At 41.7% G+C, this 22153-nt stretch overlaps 1 protein-coding gene across 8 annotated transcripts in view; it reads right to left on the minus strand.

The window, feature by feature from the left end:
• Positions 1 to 22153, minus strand: part of PRELID3A (PRELI domain containing 3A) — a 41681-nt gene that overhangs the window by 13084 nt on the left and 6444 nt on the right. For 4 of the 8 annotated variants that reach the window (XM_086682417.1, XM_086682416.1, XM_086682415.1 and 1 more), the window contains exons 2-5: positions 18368 to 18536; positions 16784 to 16873; positions 15701 to 15771; positions 15490 to 15592 (exon numbers count right to left, since the gene is read on the minus strand). In XM_086682417.1, the coding sequence (XP_086538543.1) occupies positions 15490 to 15592; positions 15701 to 15771; positions 16784 to 16873; positions 18368 to 18536 (433 nt within the window). The other 4 variants (XR_015242425.1, XM_025931346.2, XR_015242424.1 and 1 more) reach the window with 4 other exon arrangements.

Here is a 22153-nt window from a genome sequence, read left to right on the forward strand (position 1 = left end):
CTGTAATTAAAGTTGAGAACATGTTCTCAAACTAAAAATCAAGGTTTAATTTCACCTGGCTTTGCCACCCAGCTTCCATGATATTTTATCATACAGAATTTGTTTTTGTGCTTATAATGAATTCCAAATAGAAAGCATTGCACAGATCAATATTGAATCCATTCCCAGACCAAAACGAAAGTTACAAAACCAAACTATTTTATACTAAACAAATTTTGAAAATAATCACTACCACTTTCTTAATGACTCTCTTAAAATTTTTTTATTTATAATTGAAAGCCTAGGAGAATAAAAAAAACCAACACATGAATATGCTTATTTTTATCACACTTCAATCCACCAAAAATTTGAAGTGGCTGGGTAACTGTTTACATGCACTTGCCCTAAAAATGCTATCTTCCTCTGAAACTACGCTGGGCATCCCTGCACATTGTAGAGGAATCAAGATAATCTACATTTTCTGATGCTCATCCCTGCTTCCAAATGTGGTTTCCCAACTCACAAATTTCCATGTTCCCTTTTAAAAGGACTCTATACATGACAGTTTTTACACCATTACCTCTACAAGGTTATACAGTTACACTAGGTGGAACAGAGTTACCTACAAGTGGAACAAGAGGCTGTCACTAGAGAAAGGGTTCAGTGTCTAGGCTGATACATGGGACAGAATGCAGTTTTGCAGCAGAGTGACAGATGTTCTGCCCTGCACCCACTGCCTTTGCAAATCCAGGGTTTATCTGCAAGGAACCTGCAAATCCTTGAGGAATTAAGACATCAGTGCTATACAGCTAAACTTCAAGAAGGAACTTTTTAAGACAATGTTGCTTAAAAATAGAAAAAAAGGCACAAAACAGTATACACAGTATGGTTCCATCTGTGTTTAATAAAAGAAAAGGAAAACAAACCCATATATCCTTGGCATTTGCTTAAAACATTTCTGGAAACCTTCGTAAAAATCAGGAGTTAACTGGCAGAGCCCAGGAACTCTTCCTCTAAAGGGGAGGCTTTCACTCTTCAACAGAGACTCGTGTGTGTGTGTGTGTGTGTGTGTGTGTGTGTGTGTGTTTTAACTATAAACATGGATTGCTTTTATGTGTTTTTTGAGGGAATACTTTTTATAAAAGCGAGCAAAACTCTGATTTCAAGATGGTGGGGAAAAAAAACCTTTGGCCCTTTGTCTGCTGAAATGTCCATTAAACTATCAGGAATAAAACTGAAACAAAACTTCAGAACCCACGGAGTCAGCACCCTCACTGCCCATAAGAAGTTGGAAGGCAGAGGCATGGGCTGTGATGCGGTAGAGGGGGTCCAACACAAGCCATTCAGAGCCCAAGGGTTGTCCAGAGAGAGGGGACACACAGGGGACAGCAAGGGACAGGCTGAAAACCATTTAACAGCCTGACTCTTAGACCCCTGGGTTCCACCCCAAAAAATAAAGGTTGAGGAGTCTTGTTGGGAGAAACTGAACCACTTCAGAGAGAAGGGAATGGGGGGGGGGGGCGGTGGAAAAGGCCACAGGACACCCTCGATGACCTGCAGTGAGCCCAACAGCCAGCAAGCCTCACTCCTCGCCCCCACTTCAGCTTGTGTCAGGTACGTCAGCATGAAAGACACCCGAGGAAGCCTCCCATGCAAAGGGGCACAGAGGAGACACCCAGATGCAGAAGAAAGCTTCACTTAGTGTTAACCTGCAGAGAGACGAGGGAGGACACTACATCTATGAAGCAAGAACAGAATCCCATAAGAAAAAGGAAAGAGAAATTAAAACTACAATTTGCCAAAATAAAAACTCATGAAATTCTTGGAAGATAAAGTCCAGGAAACCTCCCAAAAGGTAGAACAAAGATGAGAAAAAAACAGAACAAAATTATGAGATCAATCCAATATGACCAAGAGGACTTCCAGAAAAGAAGAGAGAATGGTGGGGAAATCGTCAAAGAAATCATTACCAGAACCAAAGGGACCACCAAGTTCCCAACACAATGAATTGTTTGTTTCTTTGTTTTTGATGTCTTGCTGACATACAAAAGCTTTATGTATGCATGTGTACTTGTAGGTATGTGTTTACAGCTATATATTTTCCTCTTTTTTACTGAAATGAAATTCACATAAGTTAACCATTTTCAAGTATACAATTCAGTGGTATTTAGTACATTCACACTGTTGTGCAACCACCACCTCTGTCTAGTTCCAAAGCATTTTCATCACCCCAAAAGGAAATCTCAAATGCATAAAGCAGATTCTTCCCCATTTATACCTCCCCTCTCCCCTTGGCAACAACCAATCTACTTTCAGTCTGTATGGATTATCCATGATAGATATTGCATACAAATGGAATCATATAGTATGTGGCCTTTTGCATTTGACTTCTTTTATTTAGCATAATGTTCTAGAGATTCATCCGTATTGTACTGTGGATCAGTACTTCATTCCTTTTTATAGCTGAATAATATTCCAGCATATGTATGGACCACCTTTTATGTAACCATTTATCGGTTGAAGGACATTTGAGTTTCTACTTTTTGACTATTGTGAGTAGCGCTACTGTGAACATTCATGTATAAATATTCGTGTACTTGTTTTCAGTACTTTGGGGTATACAACCAGGGGTGGAGTGGCTGTACCATTTTACATTTGCAACACTATGAACAAAGCTTCCAATTTCTCCACATCTTTGCTAATGCTTATTTTCCATTTAGTTTATTACAGCCATCCTAGTGGTTGTGAGTGGTTTCTGTGGGTTTGATTTGCATTTCCGTAATGAATAATGATGTTGAACATTTTTTCTTGTGCTCATTGGCCATTTGTATATCTTCTTAGGAGAAATGTCTATTCATATTATTTGCCCATTTTTAAATTGAGTTGTCTTTTTGTTGTTGAGTTGTAAAGAGTTTTTTTATACATTCTGGATAACAGATCCTTTTTGGATATGTGATTTGCAATTTTTTCTTCCATTATGTAGCTTGTCTTTCCACTTTCTTGATAGTGTCTTTTGATGCACAAAACTTTAATTTTGATGAAGTCAAATTTATCTACTTTTTCTTTTGTTGTTCATGCTTTTGTAGTCATATCTAAGAATCCATTGCCAAATCCAAGATCATGAATATATACCCTTATGTTTTCTTCTAAGAGTTGTATAGTTTTTATTCTTTTTTTTTAAGTTCATTTATTTATTTGGGGGGGGGGGTGGCAGAGAGAGAGAATCCCAAGCAGGCTCAGTGCTGTCAGCACAGAGCTGGACACAGGACTCCATCTCATGAACCATGAGATCATGACCTGAGCCAAAATCAAGAATAGGATGTTTAACCTACTGAGCCACCCAGGCACCATAGTTTTTATTCTTATTTGTAGGTTTTTGATCCATTTTGAGTTAGTCTTCGGATATGGTGTGAAGTAATGGTCCAACTCCATTCTCTTATATGTAGATATCCAGTTATCCCAGAACCATTTGTTGAAGAGACTATTCTTTCCTCATTGAATTGTTTTGGCACCCTTGTTGAATATCAATTGGCCATAGATACATGGGTTTACTTCTAGACTCTCAATTTAATTCCACCGACCTATTTGTCTATCTTTATGCTGGTCCCAAATTGCTTTCATTACTGTAGCTTTGTAAAAAGTTTTGAAATTGGTGGGGCACCTGGGTAGCTCAGTCAGTTAAGCGTCTGACTTAAGCTCTGGTCATGATCTCGCAGTTCATGGGCTCAAGCCCCATGTCAGGCTCTGTGCTAACAGCTCAGTGCCTGGAGCCTACTTCATTCAGATTCTGTGTCTCTGTCTCCCTATGCCCCTTCCCTGCTCATGCTCTCTCTCTCTCTCTCTCTCTCTCTCTCTCTCTCTCTCTCGTGCGTGCACACTCTCAAAAGTAAAACAAAACAAAAAGAAGTTTTGAAATTGGGAAGTGTGAGTCCTCCAAATTTGTTCTATTTCAATATTGTTTTGGCTATGCAGGATCCCTCGCAATTCCGTATGAATCTGAGGATGGGCTTTTCCATTTCTGAAAAAAAAAAAAGCTATAGAAATTTTTATATAAGAACTGTCTTGATTTTTCAGAATGTTTTGGGTAGTACTACCATCTTAACAATTATTAGTCTTCCCATCCACGAACAAGGGATGTCTTTCCATTAATTTATGGAGTTTTTTTTTTTTCATCTCTTTCTGCAATGTTTTGTAATTTTCATGTACAGTCCTTCACCTTGTTTTATTTCCATGTATTTTATTCTTTTGGATGCCACTGTAAATTCCATAGTTTCCTTAATTTTCTTATGAGGTTGCTCATTGCTATTGTAAAGAAACACAATTGATTTTTATGTGTTGATCTTGTACCTTGTAATTTAGCTAAATACCCTTTATTAGCTTTCTGGTGGCTTAAGGTTTTCTACATATAGGATCTGCCATCTATGACTATGGATAGTTTTATTTCTTCCTTTCTAGTTTGGATGCCTAATACTTCTTTTTCTTATCTAACTGCTCTGGCTAGAATTCTAGTACAATGTTCAACATCAGTGACAACAGTGGACATCTTTGTCGTGTTCTTGATCTTAGGGGGAGATTGCAGTCTTTCATCATTGAATAGGATGTTGGCTGTGGGTTTTTCATAAATGCCCTTTATCATGGAGAGGAAGTTCTTTTCTATTCCTATACCTAAACTATTTCTAGAATTATTATTTCTATTCCCAGAATAGTGTTTTCATCATGAAAGGGTGTTTTTTTCAAATGCTTTTTCTGCATCAACTGAGATAATCATGTGGGGCTTTTTCCATTTGTTCTATTAATGAGATTAATAGAGATTAATGAGATTAATGAGATTAACAAAATTAATGAGATTAATATTGTTAATATTAATCAATAGAACATTGATTTTTGTATTTGAACCACCCTCCTGCTTCTGAGATACATCCCAGTTAGTCATGGTGTGTATCCTTTTAATATGCTGTTAGATCCAGCTTGATTTTTGCATCAATATTTATAATATAAATCTTTTGTTGAAGATTTTTGCATCAATATTTATAAAGGATATTAGTCTAGATTTATTCTCTGGGGGTCTTTACCTAACTTTGGTATCAAAGTAATATTGGGTCTCACAGAATGAGTTAGAAAGTATTCTCTCCTCTTTTTTGGAAGGGTTTGCAAAGGATTTGCATTAATTCTTTAATGTTTGGTAGAATTCACCAGTAAAACCATCTGGCCCTTGTCTTTTTTCTGTTGGCAGATTATTTTTAGTTTTGTTTTGTTTTGTTTTTTTCCTTCATTCATGATTTTATTTATTTTTTCTTGATAAGTCTGGCTAAAGGTTTGTCATTTTTACTTATCTTTCCAAAGAACCAACTCCTGGTTTCATTGATCTGTTCTATTGTATTTTTAGTCTCTGCTTCATTTATTTCTGCTTTAATCTTTATTATTTCCTTCCTTCTACTGAATTTGGGCTTTGTTCTTTTTCTCACTCCTTTAGCTGTAAGGTTAGGTTGTTTATTTGAGCTTTTTCTTGTTTCTTGAGGTAGACCTGTATTGCTATACAATTCCTTCTTAGAACAGCTTTGCTGCGTCCCTAAGATTTTGGACCACAAAATCTTCATTGTTTTCATTTTTTTGTCTTCATGTTTTCATTTTCATTGGTCTCCATGTATTTTTTTAATTTTCTCTTTGATTTCTTGGTTGACCCATTCATTGTTTAGTAGAATGTTATTTATTCTTCATGTATTTGTGTTCTTTCAAATTTTTTGTGATTGATTTCTAGTTTCATACCATTATGGCTGGAAAAGATGCATGATATTTTTTAATTTATTGAATTTTTAAATTTATTGAGATTCATTTTGTGGCCTAACAGGTCATCTATTCTGGAGAATATTCCATGTATACTTGAAAAGAATGTGTATTCTACTGTTTTCAGATGGAATGTTCTGAATACATCTGTTACCTCCATCTTATCTAATGTGTCATTCAAAGCCACTCTTTCCTAGTTGATTTTCTTCTCTCTAGGTGATATATCCATTGATGTAAGTGGGGTGTCAAAGTCCCTTACTATGACTATATAACTGTCAATTTCTTCCCCTATGTCTGTTAATAGTTGCCTTATGTATTTAGGTGCTCCTATGTTGGATGTATATTTACAATTGTTATATCCTCTTGTTGGATTGTTCCCTTTATCATTATGTAATGTTCTTCTTTGTCATTACAGTCTTTCTCTTAAAGTCTATTTTATCCAATGTAAGTATTGCTACTCCAGCCTTCTTTTCACTTCCATTTGCATAGTAAATGTCTTTCTGTCCCTTCACTTTCAATTTGCAGGTGTCTTTAAGTCTGAAGTAAGTCTTTTATTGGCAGCATATATATGGGTCTTGCTTTTTTATCCATTCACTCACACTATGTCTTGATTGGAGCGTTAGACCATTACACTTAAATTTGATTGTTGCCATTTTGTTTTACAGTTGTTTTTGTAGTTCTTCTCTGTTCCTTTCTTCTTTTGCTCTCTTCCCTTGTGGTTTGAAGACTTTCTTTAATGTTATACCTTGGATTCCTTTCTCTATTTTTTTGTATATCTATTATAGGTTTTTGATTTATGTTTACCATTAGGCTCATCTATAACATCTTACACGTACAGTAGTGTATGTTATTAAGTTGATTGTTGCTTAAGTTCTAAAAGCACTAGATTTTTACTCCTCCACCCCCATTTTATGTACATGATGTCATATTTTATATCCTTTTATTTTGTGAATCTCTTGACTGATTTTTGTAGATATTCTTGATTTTACTGCTTTTGTGCTTTAAACTCCATACTGGTTTTATAAGTGTTTAATCTACTACTTTTATTATATGTTTGCACTTACCTGTGAAATTTTTTCCTTTCATAATTTTCTTACTCCTGATTATGACTTTTGTTTTTTCAGTCAAAGAATTCCCTTTAACATTTCTTATAAGTCTGCTTTAGTGGTGAACACTTTTAACTTTTGTCTGGGAAACCCTTTATTACTAATTCTATTCTGAATGATAACCCTGTTGGGTATAGTATTTTTGGTTGTAGGGTTTTTCTTGTCAATACTTTGAATATATCATGCCACTATTCTGGCCTGAAAAGTTTCTGCTGAAAAATCAGCTGATAGCCTTCTGGGGTTTCCTTTGTATGTGACTGTTTTCTTACTGCTCTTAAAAATTCTCTATCACTATTTTTTGCTATTTTAATTATTATGTGTTTTGGTGTGGACCTCCTTGGTTTGGGTTGACTTTGTTGGGGGACTCACTGCACCTCCTGGATCTGGATGTCTGTCTCCTTCCCCAGATTAGGGAAGTTTTCAGATATTATTTCTTCAAATAAATTTTCTGTTCCCCTCCCTCTCTCTCCTCCTTCTGGGATCCTTTTATGAATGTTATTACAGTTATGTCATTGAGTTCCCTTAACCTATTCTCATTTTTTACTATCCTTTTTCCTTTTTGCTATTCAGTTTGGTTGCTTTCCATTACCCTGTCTTCAGATCACTGACTCATTCTTCTGCCTCCTCTAATCTACCATTTCTCTCTAGTGTATTTGTTATTTCAGTTATGTTCTTATCTCTGGCTGGTTCTTTCTTTTTTTTTTTTTTTTTTCTTCATATTTTCAATCTCTTTGTTGGAGGTCTCACTGAGATCCTCTACTCTTTTTCTCAAGTCCAGTGGGTATCTTTATGACCATTACTTTGAATTCTTTATCAGGAATATTGCTTTGCTCCACTTCATTTAGCTCTTGTGCTGTGATTTTGTCCTGTTCTTGCATTTGGGACATATTCCTGTCTTCTCATTTTGTCTAACTCTCTGTGTTTGTTTCTATGGGTTAGGAAAGTCTGCCACGTCTCCTGATCTTGAAAGTAGTGGCCTTATGAAGAAGAGGTCCCACAGTGCCCTGCAGTATAATGCTTCCTGTTCACCAGAACCAGGCAGTTCAGGGAAGTCTCCTATGTGGGCCACGTGTGTCCTACTGTTATGCCTGGGATGCATTTGTCTTCAGATCAGTCATCTGTAATGACTCTCTTTGTCTGCTGTGGGCTCACTGGGCAGGGTTTGATCCCTGCATTGTTAGAATGTACCAGTCTGGAGCCAATGCAGGCTTCTTCTTGGGCAGTGTCAGCAGTCAGATCAGATGCCTACCTTTAGCCCATCTACCTAGGTTGCAGTTACACCAAACATCAGGGCTTTCTTCCTATGCTGCCCCCTGAGAAGCTTTGGTTGGAAGGTTTTTAATTACTGATTCAATGTCTTTGTCATAGGTCTATTGAGATTCTATTTCTTCTTAAATTAGTTCTGGGAATTTGTGTGTTTTTAGTAGTTTCTCCATCACATATAGATGATCTAATTTGTTGGTATACAACTGTTCACAGTATTCTCTTATATCCTTTTATTTCTGTAAGATGTGTAGTAATGCCTCACTTTCTTTTCTGATATTTTTATTCTGAATCCTTTTTATTCTTGGTCAGTCTAACTAAAGTCTTCTCAACTTTGTTGATCTTTTCAACTAAACAACTTTTGATTTCAATGATTCTATTTTTCTATTCTCTAGTTTAGTTTTCTATTCTGAGTTTAGTTTGTCCTTCATTTTCTAGTTCCTTCAAGTCACGTTAATGATTTGAGATCTTTCAAACTTAGGTGTTTGCAGCTATGAATTTCCCTTTGATCACTGCTCTCATAGCATATGTTGTATTTTCATTTCCATTCATCTCAAAATGTTATAATTTCATTTGTAATTTATTATTTGATTCTCTAGTTGTTAGAATATACATTAAAAATTCAACATATTTCTGAATTTTCCATTTACCTTATACTGTTGATTTCTTTTTGTTTTTTTTTAATGTTTATTTATTTTTGAGAGAGAGAGAGAGGGAGGGAGGAACAGAGAGAGAGGAAGACACAGAATCCAAAGCAGGCTCCAGGCTCTGAGCTGTCAGCACAGAGGCTGATGCGGGGCTCAAACTCACAAACCATGAGATCATGACCTGAGCCTAAGTCGGATGCTTAACCAACTGAGCCACCCGGGTGCCCCTATGGTTGATTTCTAATTTCACTTCATTGGGATCACAAAAGATATTTTGTGATTTCAGTCCTCTTAAATTTATTGAGACTTGGTGTTTGGCCTAACACATGGTTTATCCTGGAGAATAATCCATGTGTTCTTGAGAAAAATGTGTACTCTGCTGTTGAGTGAAGTGTGCTATGGATAGGTTAGGTCAAGTTGGTTTATAGTGTTGTTCTAGTCCTCCGTTTCCTTATTGATCTTCTGTCTAGGTGTCTTGCCCATTGTTGAAAGTGGGTTATTGAAGTGTCCAGCTATAATTGTAGAACTATTTCTCCTTTTAGTTCAGCTAATGTTTCCTTCATATATTTGGGGGTTCTGTAGCTTGGTGTGTAAATGGCTATAACGTTTATCTTCTTGATGAATTGACCCTCTCATTGATATATAATGTCCTTATTTGTCTCTTATAATGACCAAAAGTAGATTGTGTCTGATACGAGCATGGCCACTCCAGCTCTCTTGGTTCTTATTTACATGGAATATCTTGTTCCATCTTTCACATTGAACCCATTTGTGTCTTTGGATCTGAAGTGAGTCTCTTGTAGACGGCATATATAGTAGGATCATGTTTTTTCATCTATTCTGCCAATCTCTGTCCTTTAACTGGTGAATTTAATCTATTTACTTTTAAAGTAATTACTGTTAAAGAAGCACTAACTTTTTACACTGTTAGTTGTTTTTTGGTTTTTTTTTTTACACGGTTAGTTGTTTTCTATTGAGTTCCAAAACTTTCTGTTCCTGAATTATTTCCATCTTCGTCTGTTGTGTTGGGTTTTTTTTTTTTTTTTTTTTTTAGTGTACCATTTTCATTCCCCTTTTATTTTCTGGATATTTTTTAGTTATTTTCTTATTAGTTACCCTGGTGATTATAATTAACATCTTAAACTCAGAAAAATATAATTTGAATCAATACCAATTTAGCTCTAATAATGTATTAGTTAGGGTTTCCAGAGAACCAGAAAGAACCAATAGAATGTGTAAATATAGACAGAGATTTATTTTAAGCAATTAGCGGTCATAATTATGGAGGCTGGCAAGTCCAAAATCTGCAGGGTAGATTAATCAGGATTCATTAAATGCTCCCCTGGTTGAAGTATTCTATTAGAATCCACAGTTCTACAAAAGTTGATTCTGTTATTTTTTGCCAGCTTATTGGTTGTTTCAGTGGAGGGACAGATTCTTGGAGCACCCACCTCTACCATTTTCCATGATGTTACTATTTATATATTTTTTTAGTTTTAATTTTGAAATTATTATAGATTCACAGGAAGCTGCAAGGATAATACAGGAATGTCCCATGTACCCTTGACCCTCTTCCCCCTAATAACATCATGCATAATTACAATATCAAAACCAGGAATTTAACATGCACAGTGCAGCACAATGAATTTTAAAAGATCACTTCAAATGGGGCACCTGGGTGGCTTAGTCAGTTAAGCGTCCGACTTTGGCTCAGGTCATGATCTCACAGTTCATGAGTTTGAGCCCTGCATCGGGCTCTGTGTTGACAGTTCAGATTTGGAGCCTCCTTCAGATCCTGTGTCTCCCTCTCTCTCTGCCCCTCTCCCACTCGTGCTCTCTCTCTCAAAAATAAAATAAACATAATAATAATAATATTAAAAGATCACTTCAAATAAGGCTTAACCTCATGAAATTTCAGAACATCAAGGATAAAAAGACCCTTAAAAGCTTCCAGAGAGAGAAATAATTCGTATACAGAAGTTGATAATCTGAGTGGAAAAAAATAGAAAAATGCCTTCAAAATTCTGAGTGAAAATATTTTTTTAAAGAACTGTATGTCAAGCTATGCTGTGAACAAAGTATGAGAACAGAAAAGACATTTTCAGATGTACCAAGTCTTAGAAACCACAAAGAGATATCCTTCCCCATCTTGTAACAGTAAACAGAAAGAGGAAGGCAGGGAAGCAGGGAAACAAGGGCTCCAGGAGAGAAGGCCAAGGAAATGCCCAGGAATGCCCAGAAAAGGGGATGACAGCCACGTGGCTGTTTGGTCAGAGAGCGAGGCCTGGCTTCCAGAATGGATGGCACCATGGAAACTGGGAATGGGCGTGCTGCCCAAAAAGACTGACCCGTGGAAAATGACGTTATGACGTACTGGTAACAGTGGGTAAGAGTATGGAAGGACTCAGCCAGAGACTTTTAAAAAATAAAATTAAACAGATGAAAAGAATTATTATCCCCTAGGTGGGGGGAAATTGCATAAGAAGGAAAATGCAATTATGGCTTAGTAATAAACAACAGTTAGGCATTTGTATTTTTGAAATTATGGAAACTCTGTGCTTTCAACCATAAACGATATAGCTATTTTGGGGGAAAGGGAGAGAGAAGGAAGATATAAGAGAGAGAAAATAATAATCTACCAAAGAGGTAAATAATTCCTAGACAGCGTCTAAATTTGGCAAATCAAGAAATAACAGGGTATGTTTATTTACTTATAAATCTAGCAGCAAAAGCCAAAAGCTGCCAAAAGAGTTGAGCGTTCCCTCAGCAGGACAGAAAAACGCTTTGCCAAAGGGGTGAGGGGGGTTTGTTCTTACCGTAAATCTTTTAATTCTGTGTTGCCGTAAGCTTTATGCATAAAACACTCTGATACAAATATAAATGAATGTCATTTCCTTTTGGATTAGAAGTACTGTTATCAAACAAAAAACACGACCTAAAAAACAGAAGAACACAGTGCTACTCATTGTTTACGGAGGAGGCCTTCTCTCAAGTTTTTAGAATTTGAAGCATACTGAAAGATTTTACATTCGACTTTTGAAAACAGGAAAGTTAAAATTCCCACCTGGAAGTACCCTAAAGCTAACAGGACAGCTTAGGCTCATAAGCACTTTTACTACTTCATCACAGCCACTCTGTGTGAGCATCCCCACAGACAGGTCTGAACAATGACAAGTAACACAGGCCTTCAGCCCCTGGGGCCTCTGGTCCCAGAGCGCAGGACAAGCCAGCTGCAGCATGGGGCACAGTGCTTGGCTCCCCTGACCAATTCCAACCGTGAGACAGGAGAACTCACGGTACTGTCCCCACACACGCAGCTGTGGGGATGGACGCCCCTACTCCAGTGTGGGCAGATCTGCACTAATGGTGAGAAGCGGCATCTGAAGTGACAGCGCCCAGATATGTGTGAGGAGGCTGGCGGTGCAGACAGGTGATCAAGGGGCACGGGTGGGATACGGGGAGTCACCAGGAAAAGAGTGGTTTAGTAAGATCCCAAGAGTCAGCAGAAAACTGCCGGGAGCCGCTACCTAGGGGAGAACAGACAAGGCACAAGAGCAGTCTGACAACACTGGCCCAGGGGCGGTGGGGCCGTGGGCAGCGGCAGGGTGACAGCTTTGCAGCCCTTGCCCTTCTCCTGCTATAGGGGTCTTCTCTTCTGTGGGTCTCATTCTGCAACAGACAGGCCTCCTGTCTTGAGATGTCGCAGCCGAAGAGCCCGGTGGAGGCTGTGACCAGGCAAGTGGCAGATTCCAGAAGTTTCCACACCTCTCCCAGACTGGGCGAACCATATTCAAGGCTCGCTTAGTTCTTCCTTTTTTCTTCCTTGCCTTCTTCCTTCCTTTTTTTTCTTTTGTTCTTTCTTCTTTGATTTTTTGGGTGAGGCATCTGATCAAAGATTGAGGCAATTTAGCTCTAGTTTATGAGGAAACAGAATGTGACAGAGTCCACAACTCAGAGTGACACATCACACACACCACACTGCCCACACACACTATGCTCACCAGGCGGGCAGGCTCTCTATGCGTGGCCACCTTAGTGGTGCGTCCATGGAAGAAGAGAGACCCAGCGGCAGATCACAACCTTGGGTTCAAGGTGAAGGGCTCTGGCAAACTTAGGCTCCAGTAGGAAGCTTTTAAAGGAGGCTGAACCACACTATCCCCATTTGCTGACACACACATGCTGCAGACACACAGACAGACCAACCGTGGGAAGCGGGGCCCAGAGCAGCACAGTATGGAAAGTCAATAGGGTGAGGGGTTTCAAGGCAGGAGTATAAGGATTCCCTAAACAGAGGGAAGCAGGAAACCCTGACTTTCCTACGAAGTATGAAGATGACTGCCGACCAATTAAGTGTCAAATCCCTTCCTGACGGTCCAGTCACTGGTGGCCTAGGAAATCAAGGAATGTTTGTGAAGCTCAAGAAGATGCTAGAAATGGCTTCTGCCACTAAAAGAAAAAAGCCAGCGGCAGTCACGTGGCTGGGTGCTGGCTGGCAGCAGGCGAGGAGCAGGATTCCCCCCGAGCCCGCAGCGCTGACACAAAGGCACATAGCATTCTTTATAAGAACATGTACAAATATTCAGACCCTGCCCAAAATGAAAAAATTCTCCCATTTGATCAGCCTTTGACACCGTCTGGAACTACTAGTGAAAGCCTCCTTCTGATAACGCACTAACGACAGGAAATGTTTAAGCAAGCAGGTCCTGAGAATGGCTTGGGAAAATCTGAACTGTCTCTGTCTGAGACCAGATAACAAATGATCAAGTCTTCCTGGGAAATAAATCCTGCCATGAAACAAGATAATTTAGGAAGAGGATGAACTAATGACTGCTTCCATTACAGAAGACACTAAGGAGCGCCGGGCTGGAGACACATGCAGCTGCACCTGTAAACACCCCCCACTGCACACCATGCACACGGTTAGCAAGATGCTAGGTTCTCTACCGGGTTAAAGAATACCATAGTTACCACTGTTCATCACAAGGTGCAGGTGCAGACCCCGTTAGCTCACAGCGTGCTCAGAATTTTCAATTATCCACTCAATAGCAGCCCACCCCTGGAGCAACAAAGAAAGAGGTCAACACGGTGTAAGAAATCCTGCTTCTCGAACTGCAGACGGCCAGCCACAACCTGGATTTTAAATGGCACAAGGAAAGCGCTGCGGCTTTAAAGGAGACACAGTAACCATTTGTGAATAACCTTTCACCGTAAGCAGGCAGTTTTTCAAGCTCAGAAATAAGGTGGTAGGTGTTCTGCCTGAAATTCTCGCACAGGCTCAACACGGGCACCTACCATCTACGCTATCACCTCCTGAGTACAGGACGAGGGGGCAGCCTCACCGCCTTCTCAATGACTCATCCCACCCAAATCCCAGGATGACCTGCTCCCCTTCTCCTGTCTTCTGTTCCGGCATCGTCCTAGCTGCTGGGATGCACTGAAGTGGTAACACAGCTGGAGCGGGGGTGGGGGGGGGGGGGGAGCGATTCAACACAGCAGTCACTAACGTAAAGTGAAATAAAATCATTTGGCCTCACTGAGTTTCCCCTGACTTTTCTCATAAGAGTTCTCAGGTGGCTTTGGACTCACCAAGTAGTCCCTTCCTCCTATAATTTATTTTCCTCAGCAAACATTTAGGGCGCCTGCCCTAGGCCAGACACTGGCCACACAAAGGTAAGTAAGGTTCTGTCTCCTCCCAAGAGGGCTTGCAGTGAGGACACGAGGCATGCGGCTCTGGGCACTGCATACCCCCTTCCCCGCCCGCCCCCCCCCCCCGCCCTCCCCTGAACTGAGTCGAGCTAATGCCAACATTTCTCAAATCGGGGTTTTTCTTAAAAACAGGGAAGACTTGCTCTTCTATCAGTGCCTAGGCTAAATGCGAGCCAGAAGTGAGTGGCTTTCCAGTTAAATTATGCCAAGCACGGTAGGCATCCCACAGATCCCCAAAATGAAGAATTGCTTCTGACCAAAACAAACCAGGAGAGAGCAGGGGAAGGGAGGACAGCCAGGAAGACGTCAGCCAGTGAGGTAAGCTAAATAGCAAAGGCCCTGCTCTGGCGAGTGACATTACCTTGAATTCGAGTGACATTACCTTGAACTCGTATAACGGCTTCCACACATCCAAGCTCTTTCCATCAGCTGTGCTGGAGAGGAGGGGCAACCTGGACTCCGTGAGCAGTGTCCGCCTCACTAAGGCAGCCCTCCACCTAGGGACCTGGGGAGGACGGCCTCCTGCGATCCAACCTTTCTCCTGCCACCTCCACAAAGCTTATTCCCAAATCCTGCCAGGGGGGAGGCGCAAAGACGGCAGCTGACTCCAGGGAACTTCGCAGAGGAGAGGTTCAGCCAAAGCCGCTAGGTGCCTATTCAGTAGGCTGTACTACAACAATTCCCGAATAACCTGCCTGAAGATGTTAACGTGTGGGGTTTGTTCTGTTCACTGAGCCTGTGCTATTTTGGCTCTTGGAAGCGGTGGTTGCTTCCGCTGAGTTTACGTTCCAGATTCACCGGGCACTTCCCCTCAGGCCTGGGCCAGCCCTCCCTGCAGCCAGGTTTGAATGTCCCAGTGGAAAATGCTGTGACATCCATCATGAGCTCAGCTGGTAATGGAGGGCCGCAGCACTCAGTAGGATTTCCGGACCTATATCTTTCACCCCCTAAATCTGGCACTTAACACCTGGGGTGCACACAGGGCCCAGGACTGAGATCCATACCTTCTTTGCATTGGATGATATTGTGTTGGCCATCAGACTTTCCAGGTAGCTGCCGAGGCTGATCCCCTTCACGGTGATGATGGCTTCTTGTGTGAGCACAGTCCTACAGAAAAGCAGGAAGTAAAGGGGCTGAGCAGCCTGAGGAAGGGGAGGCTCCAGCCCACCCTGACCTTGGAATTCAACGTGTCAATCCCAGGACGCGATGGCTTACATTTCAGGGTCCTCCGGATGGGGTGTGTATACCAGCCTCTCGTTCACTGACACCAAGTTTGTGAGTGTGATCTTGAAGCAAACAAAAAATGGTTTTAGGTTTTATTTCTCTTGCATTTCTTCCCAAACCACCTGCTCATACTCTTCCATCCTCAAATCACCACTTACTGAAGCCAGAACAGAAGAAACACGAAGTCCCAGGGAAACCCAGCCCTGGCCGCTCCTTCTGGCATCCTTTGCATGTCCTCCACACCCAAAACTAAGTCTGGCCTGGCCTCAAGGCACTTTCAAACTGCCAACCCATCAACAGTCCTACAAAAGCATTCAGGGTTACCATCCAGGTAAATGAGCACAAAGTTGCTTGTATAGAATACGATTTTATAAAATAAACCGTGTTTCTAGCTTCTGCATTTTCCCCAAATTTTTTGAATGTGCAGTAGGCCAATATAAATTTTTCTGAGAAGAGTGAAGGGAAAAAGGTGCTTGTAAAATTAGTGCTAAAGGGGCGCCTGGATGGTTCAGTCAGTTAAGCATCCAACTTTGGGTCAGGTCATGATCTCGTAGTCTGTGGGTTCAAGCCCTGTATCAGGCTCTGTGCTGATAGCTCAGAGCCTGGAGCCTGCTTTGGATTCTGTGCCTTCCCCTCTCTCTGCCCCTCCCCTACTCATGCTCTATCTCTCTCTCAAAAAGAAATAAACAAAACAAAAAAGAAATAAAAAACTTAGTGCTAAAAGTCATGTGGGCTGTTGGAAGTCAGGATAGTGGTTATCTTGGGGGTGGGGTGGGGGTGCCCCCCAGAAAGAAGCATAAAGGGGGATCCTGGGGTCTGGTCACATTCTGTTCCTGATCTGCCTGGTTACAAAGGTGTGTTCACTTTGTGACAATTCATTACAGGCATTTTTCTATGCGCTTATTATACCGGAATAAAAAGATAAATAAAATACTGCTAAGTAAAATTAGCCTTTCTATTAAAAATAAAAGATCACTTAGACCAAAGGTGGGCTGGAAATAAAATTAAATGAAGATATTACCCACCATCACCAGGAAATACCAAGCACCTTTCTCATCTTAGGCCATTGCTTACATTGGTGGAACAAAGTTCCATTTTCTTTTCTACTGGATCCACAACGGAATGTTCTTTGATGTATGTCAAAGTCCTACTGGTTCCCAAAATCTAAAAAACAAAGCAAAACTAGCATAGTAATGTGTCAAAAATTTCATTTTGTAGCATCAACCACAAAATGCCATCTCATTTACTAATTAATTCCTTTATCTATTCAACAAACGACCCAAGGGGGTACGCAGCCATGGACGGCCCTGCCCAGCTCCTTCGGTGGGTCTCTGTACCAGCAGTGGAGGCAGACATTGAACAAATGAATGGATTCAGATAGAGTTGAGCGTATGACAGTAATAAATGCCCTGACGAAGAAAAGAACAGTGAGAGGCCGGGAGCATGGGGAAGGCCCCTCTGCCAGGTGGCAAAGCCAGGGAAGGAGGGCACCATGTAGAGTTCTGGGTTTAGCAGGTCGGCTGCAGTCACCTCCTAGGGCCAGACCTGTGCGCTGAGCTCCTGGCACAGTGACAGGCCAACATGGCAGGAGAGGGAGAATGTGGGCCCACTGGCATGCTGGGTCCACGCCAGGGCTTAAACTCTGTGCTGAGAGGAGGACGGGGGTCCATATGAGCAGGAGAAAGCCATGCTCAGATTTACATTGTCAATGACCTCCCCGATGGCTCTGTGGAAGAGACCTGTCAGGACCGAATGTGTCCCCAAAGTTCATATGTTGATGCCCTGACCCCCAACACCTCAGAATGTGACTGTATTTGGAAACAGGGTCTTTTGAAAGGTAATTAATTAAGTTTAAAAGGGGGTCATCAGGGTGGGCCCTAACCCAGCCTGAGCAGTATCCTTATAAGGAGAGATAAGAACACACAGAGGGAGACGCCAGAGCTGCGTGAGGGCAAGGGACCACCACCTGCAGAGGAAGCAGGGCAGCTGCCTGCCAGCCAAGGACAGAGGCTGGGACAGACCCTTCCCTCGCGGTCCTCAGAAGAACTAAGCTTGCCCCTGCCTTGATCTCGGACCTCCAGCTTCCAGAGCTGTGAGGAAACAACCCTGTCGGAGCCCCCAGTCTGCGTATCTGGTTAGGACACAGGACCGTGGAGTGACGCAGGAGTCTATGGGGGTAGGGCCAGGGCTGAGGGTGGGGGAGCCACGCCACACGTCAGGAGACCTCAGGACCCACAGAGATAGAAAATTAAATGAAGTTTACAGAGAAACAAACCACCTCTCGGGTTTCTCTGAAGTCCTGAGCAGGTGTTCTCAGGGAAGGCTGTCACCTTCTGCAGATGGGCACCAGCCGGGCACGTGCAGATGCAGCAGAAACAAGGAGGGTGCAACTGGGTGATTGTGGGTATGGCCCGGGCAGGACGATGCGGGCACAGGGAGCCAACGGGGGTGCAGCCCGAGCAGGGCTGTGGGCGCAGCAGGGGCGATGCGGGTGCGGTGGGGATGACGCAGGTATAGCCTGGGCATGTGGGTGAGCGGGCCAACGTGGGTGCAGCCGGGCGATGCGGGTGTAGCCGGCATGTGCGGGTTGGTGTGGCAGGGCTATGTGCGTGTGGCGGGGCGGTACTGGCGCGGCGGGGTACGCAGTTGCAGCCTCACCGCTTTCACGAAGCCGGGCAGCCCCCACTCGGTGCTGAGGAGGCGGTGGCTGTGAAGCCGGCCCCGGCCATCCACACTGCGCTCCAGCACGTCAACTCCCACGACACAGGGGTTCATCGGATTCGGGTACTTCCTCATGGCAGCTTTGATGACAGTGTCCCATGGGTGGCTGGTGGGAAAAATAAAACCACCCAGCATAAGCAAGCAATCCCTACATTTGTAAAGTGTGCCACAGAGGCACAGGGCGGGGGCGGGGCAGAGCTGCTGTGGCCTGCAGAGTGAAATGAAAATCAGTGTTAATGTTCTCGTTAAAAGCTTTTTTTCCTTTGGCTTTAATTAAAGGTATATGCAAACAAATCTGTCTGAGGCATCCGGCCCCACACCCAAATCCTGGATCTTGTGATCCTTCTGGGCTGACCAGGGGCAACTGGAAGGCTTTGCCTGGGAGGACTCGCAGGACACTGGGGACACAGAGGTCTCAGGCTGCTGGCAGCCGTGTTCAGTGTGTCTGCATTCTTGGCCCAGGTGCTGCCCTCACAGGCCACCCCGACATTGGGGCCTTGGCCGAACGAACCACTTCCCACCCCCACTCAGCACCTTCCCGTCCTCCACTTCCTCCACCGCTCCACCCCTGAACAACACTAGTTTCAACTGCGTGGGTCCCCTTACATGTGGATTTTTTTCAATAAATACAGAAAAGTACTATAAATGTGTTTTCTCTTCCTTATGATTTTCTTCATACCATTTTTTCTCTCGCTTATTGTAAGAATACAGTATATAATACATAAAATACGTGTTAAGCAACTCTTCATGTTGTCAGTAAGGCTTCCAGTCCATAGCAGGCAGTAAGTTAATTTCTGGGGGAAGCAAAAGTTGTACATAATTTTTAATCTACAGGTTCAGTACCACCCCTATTAAAATGACAATAACATTTTTCACAGAACTAGAACAAATAATACTAAAATTTGTATGGAACCCCAAAAGACCCTGAATAGCCAAAGCAGTCTTCAGAAAGAAGAACAAAGCTGAAGTTGTCATAATCCCAGATTTCAAGGTAAGCTACAAAGCTGTAGTAATCAAAACAGTATGGTACTGGCACAAAAATAGACACACAGATCAAAAGAACAGAACAGAGGGCCAGAAATAGACCAACACTTACATGGCCAATTAATCTACCAAAAAGGTGACAAGAATATACAATCGGGAAAAGACAGTCTCTTCAGTAAATGATGCTAGGAAAACTGAACAGCTACATTCAGAAGAGTGAAACTGGAAGGACGCCTGGGTGGTTCAGTCGGTTAAACTTCTGACTCTTAATTTAAGCTCAGGTCATGATCTCATGGTTCCTGAGATTGAGCCCTGCGTCAGGCTCTGTGCTAACAGTGCGGAGCCTGCTTGGGATTCTCTCTCTCCTCTCTCTCTGCCCCTCCCCCTGCTCGTGCATGTGCTGCTCTCTCTCAAAATAAATAAATAAACTTAAAAAAAATGAAACTGGACCACTTTCTTACACCATATACAAAAATAAATTCAAAGTGGATTAAAGTCCTAAATGTGGGACGTAAAACTATAAAACTCCTAGAGAAAAACATAGGTAGTAAGTTCTTTGACAACAATTTCCTAGCTATGTTTCCTAAGGCAGAGAAACAAAAGCAAAGATAAATTTATTGGGACTACACCTCCCCCCAAATAAATTTTTTTTGCACAGTGCAGGAAACCATCAACTGAACAAAAAGTCAACCCAGTGAAAGGGAGAAGATATTTGCAAATGGTATATCTGATAAGGGGTTAAAATCCAAAATACATAAAGAATTTATTCAGCTCAATACCAAAAAAACCCAAATGATCTAATTAAAAATGGGCAGAGGACCTGAGTAGACATTTTTCCAAATAAGACATATAGTTGGCCAACATACACACAAAAAGATGCTCCAGATCACTAATCATCAGGAAAATGAAAATCAAAACCACAAGGAGCTATCACCTTATGTCTATAAAAATGGCTAAAATAAAAAAGACAAGCTGGTGAGAATATGGAGAAAAAAAGAACCCTCATGATAGGAATGCAAATTGGCAGGCCATTGTGGAAAACAGTGTGAAGTTCTTCAAAAAATTAAAACTAGGATTACCATACAATCCAGTCATTCCACTACTGAGTATTTACCCAAAGAAAATGAAAATACTAATTCAAGAAGATATTTGCATCCCTATGTTTATTGTAGCATAATTTATAATAGCCAAGATATGGAAACAACCCAAGTGTCTACTGATAAAATGAATGCATAAAGAAGATGTGGTATACATGTACAATGGAATATTACTTAGCCATTAAAAAGGAGCCATTGTGGATCTAGATGGTATTATGCTAAATGAAGTAAGTCAGACACAGAAAAATATCATAGAATTTCACTTATATGTGGAATCTAAAAGACAAAACAAAGGAATAAATAATGCAGAAACAGATGCATAAATATAGAGACCAAACTGGTGGTTGTCAGAGGGGAGGGGGCTATGGGGGATGGGCAGCATGGGTGAAGGGGACTGAGAGATACAGGCTTCCAGTTGCAGAATGAATTAAGTCATGGGGATAAAAGGTACAGCACAGGGGGACCTGGGTGGGTCAGTCAGTTAAACGTCCCACTCTTGATCTCAGCTCAGGTTATGATTTCATGGTTTGTGAGTTCAAGTCCTACATTGAACTCTGCATTGACAGCATGGAGCCTACTTGGGATTTTGTCTCTCCTTCTTTCTGCCCCTCACCTGCTTGTGTCCTCTCTCTCAAAATAAATCAGCAAACTTGAAAGAAAGAAGAGAAGAGAAAAGAAAGGAAGAAAGAAAGGTACAGCATAGGGAATGTAGTCAATGGTACTGTAATAGCATTCGGTAGCTACATCTGTAGTGAACCTAGCAGGACATATAGAGATGTTGAATCACTATGTGGTACACCTGAAACTAACATAATATTGTGTGTTAACTATACTTCAATTAAGAAAAAAAAAAGATATTTAGGAAGTAGTAGTACTTTGTAACAAATTGTGAGAGAAAGAAAAGTGACCATACATTACAGTTTGCCCAGGACAGTTCCAGTTTTTGCCTTTTGTCTTACAGCACATACTAAGAGTGTCCCCTTTTACTTTCAAAGACATCCTAATTTGGATGATAAATTATGTGCTAATCCTGGAAATAAGGAAAGAGGAGGATTCGAGAATGAGCCCCAAGTTTTGGGCTCGAACAATTGTGTGGATAGTTGGGCCATTTACTGAAAGAGTTGTTGTTTTTTTTAAGTTATACACAATTTTCAGCCGTGCAGGGGGTCAGCACCCCCTAAGCACCCGCATTATTCAAGGGTCAACTATACTTTGTTCCAACTTCTAAGTGGGATGTGATGTGAGGTGGCCAACCTATTTTTTCTGATTATAAAAAATAAGTGTCCAAAATACTGAAAAGTAAAGAAAACTATGAAAATAAAACCATCCACAATTCCACTACCCAAAGATGACCACAGCGTGTGCAGGAGTCCCCGAGGGCGTCCTTCTCCTACAAGATGCTACCTCTCCTTCTCTTGCCCTGAGCCTTTGAGGTGGGGGGTGGATATCTTTGTCCTTATTTTGTTTCCTGCTATCAGGTCACAAGCCACGTCCACAGCTGCCCCACTGCTGGGACAATGCTTGTTCAGTGCTAGTTGAGGCTCGAAACTCCTATGGTGGTCCACAGGATGTCAGGCACCACCTTCAAGTATTCAGAGTGGACCCTTCCCCTGAGTGCTTATTCCCCTAATTCTTCCTTCCT

Source organism: Puma concolor, chromosome D3, assembly GCF_028749965.1.
Source record: "Puma concolor isolate L17-30 chromosome D3, mPumCon1.1.hap2, whole genome shotgun sequence".
Taxonomy (NCBI): Eukaryota; Metazoa; Chordata; class Mammalia; order Carnivora; family Felidae; genus Puma; species Puma concolor.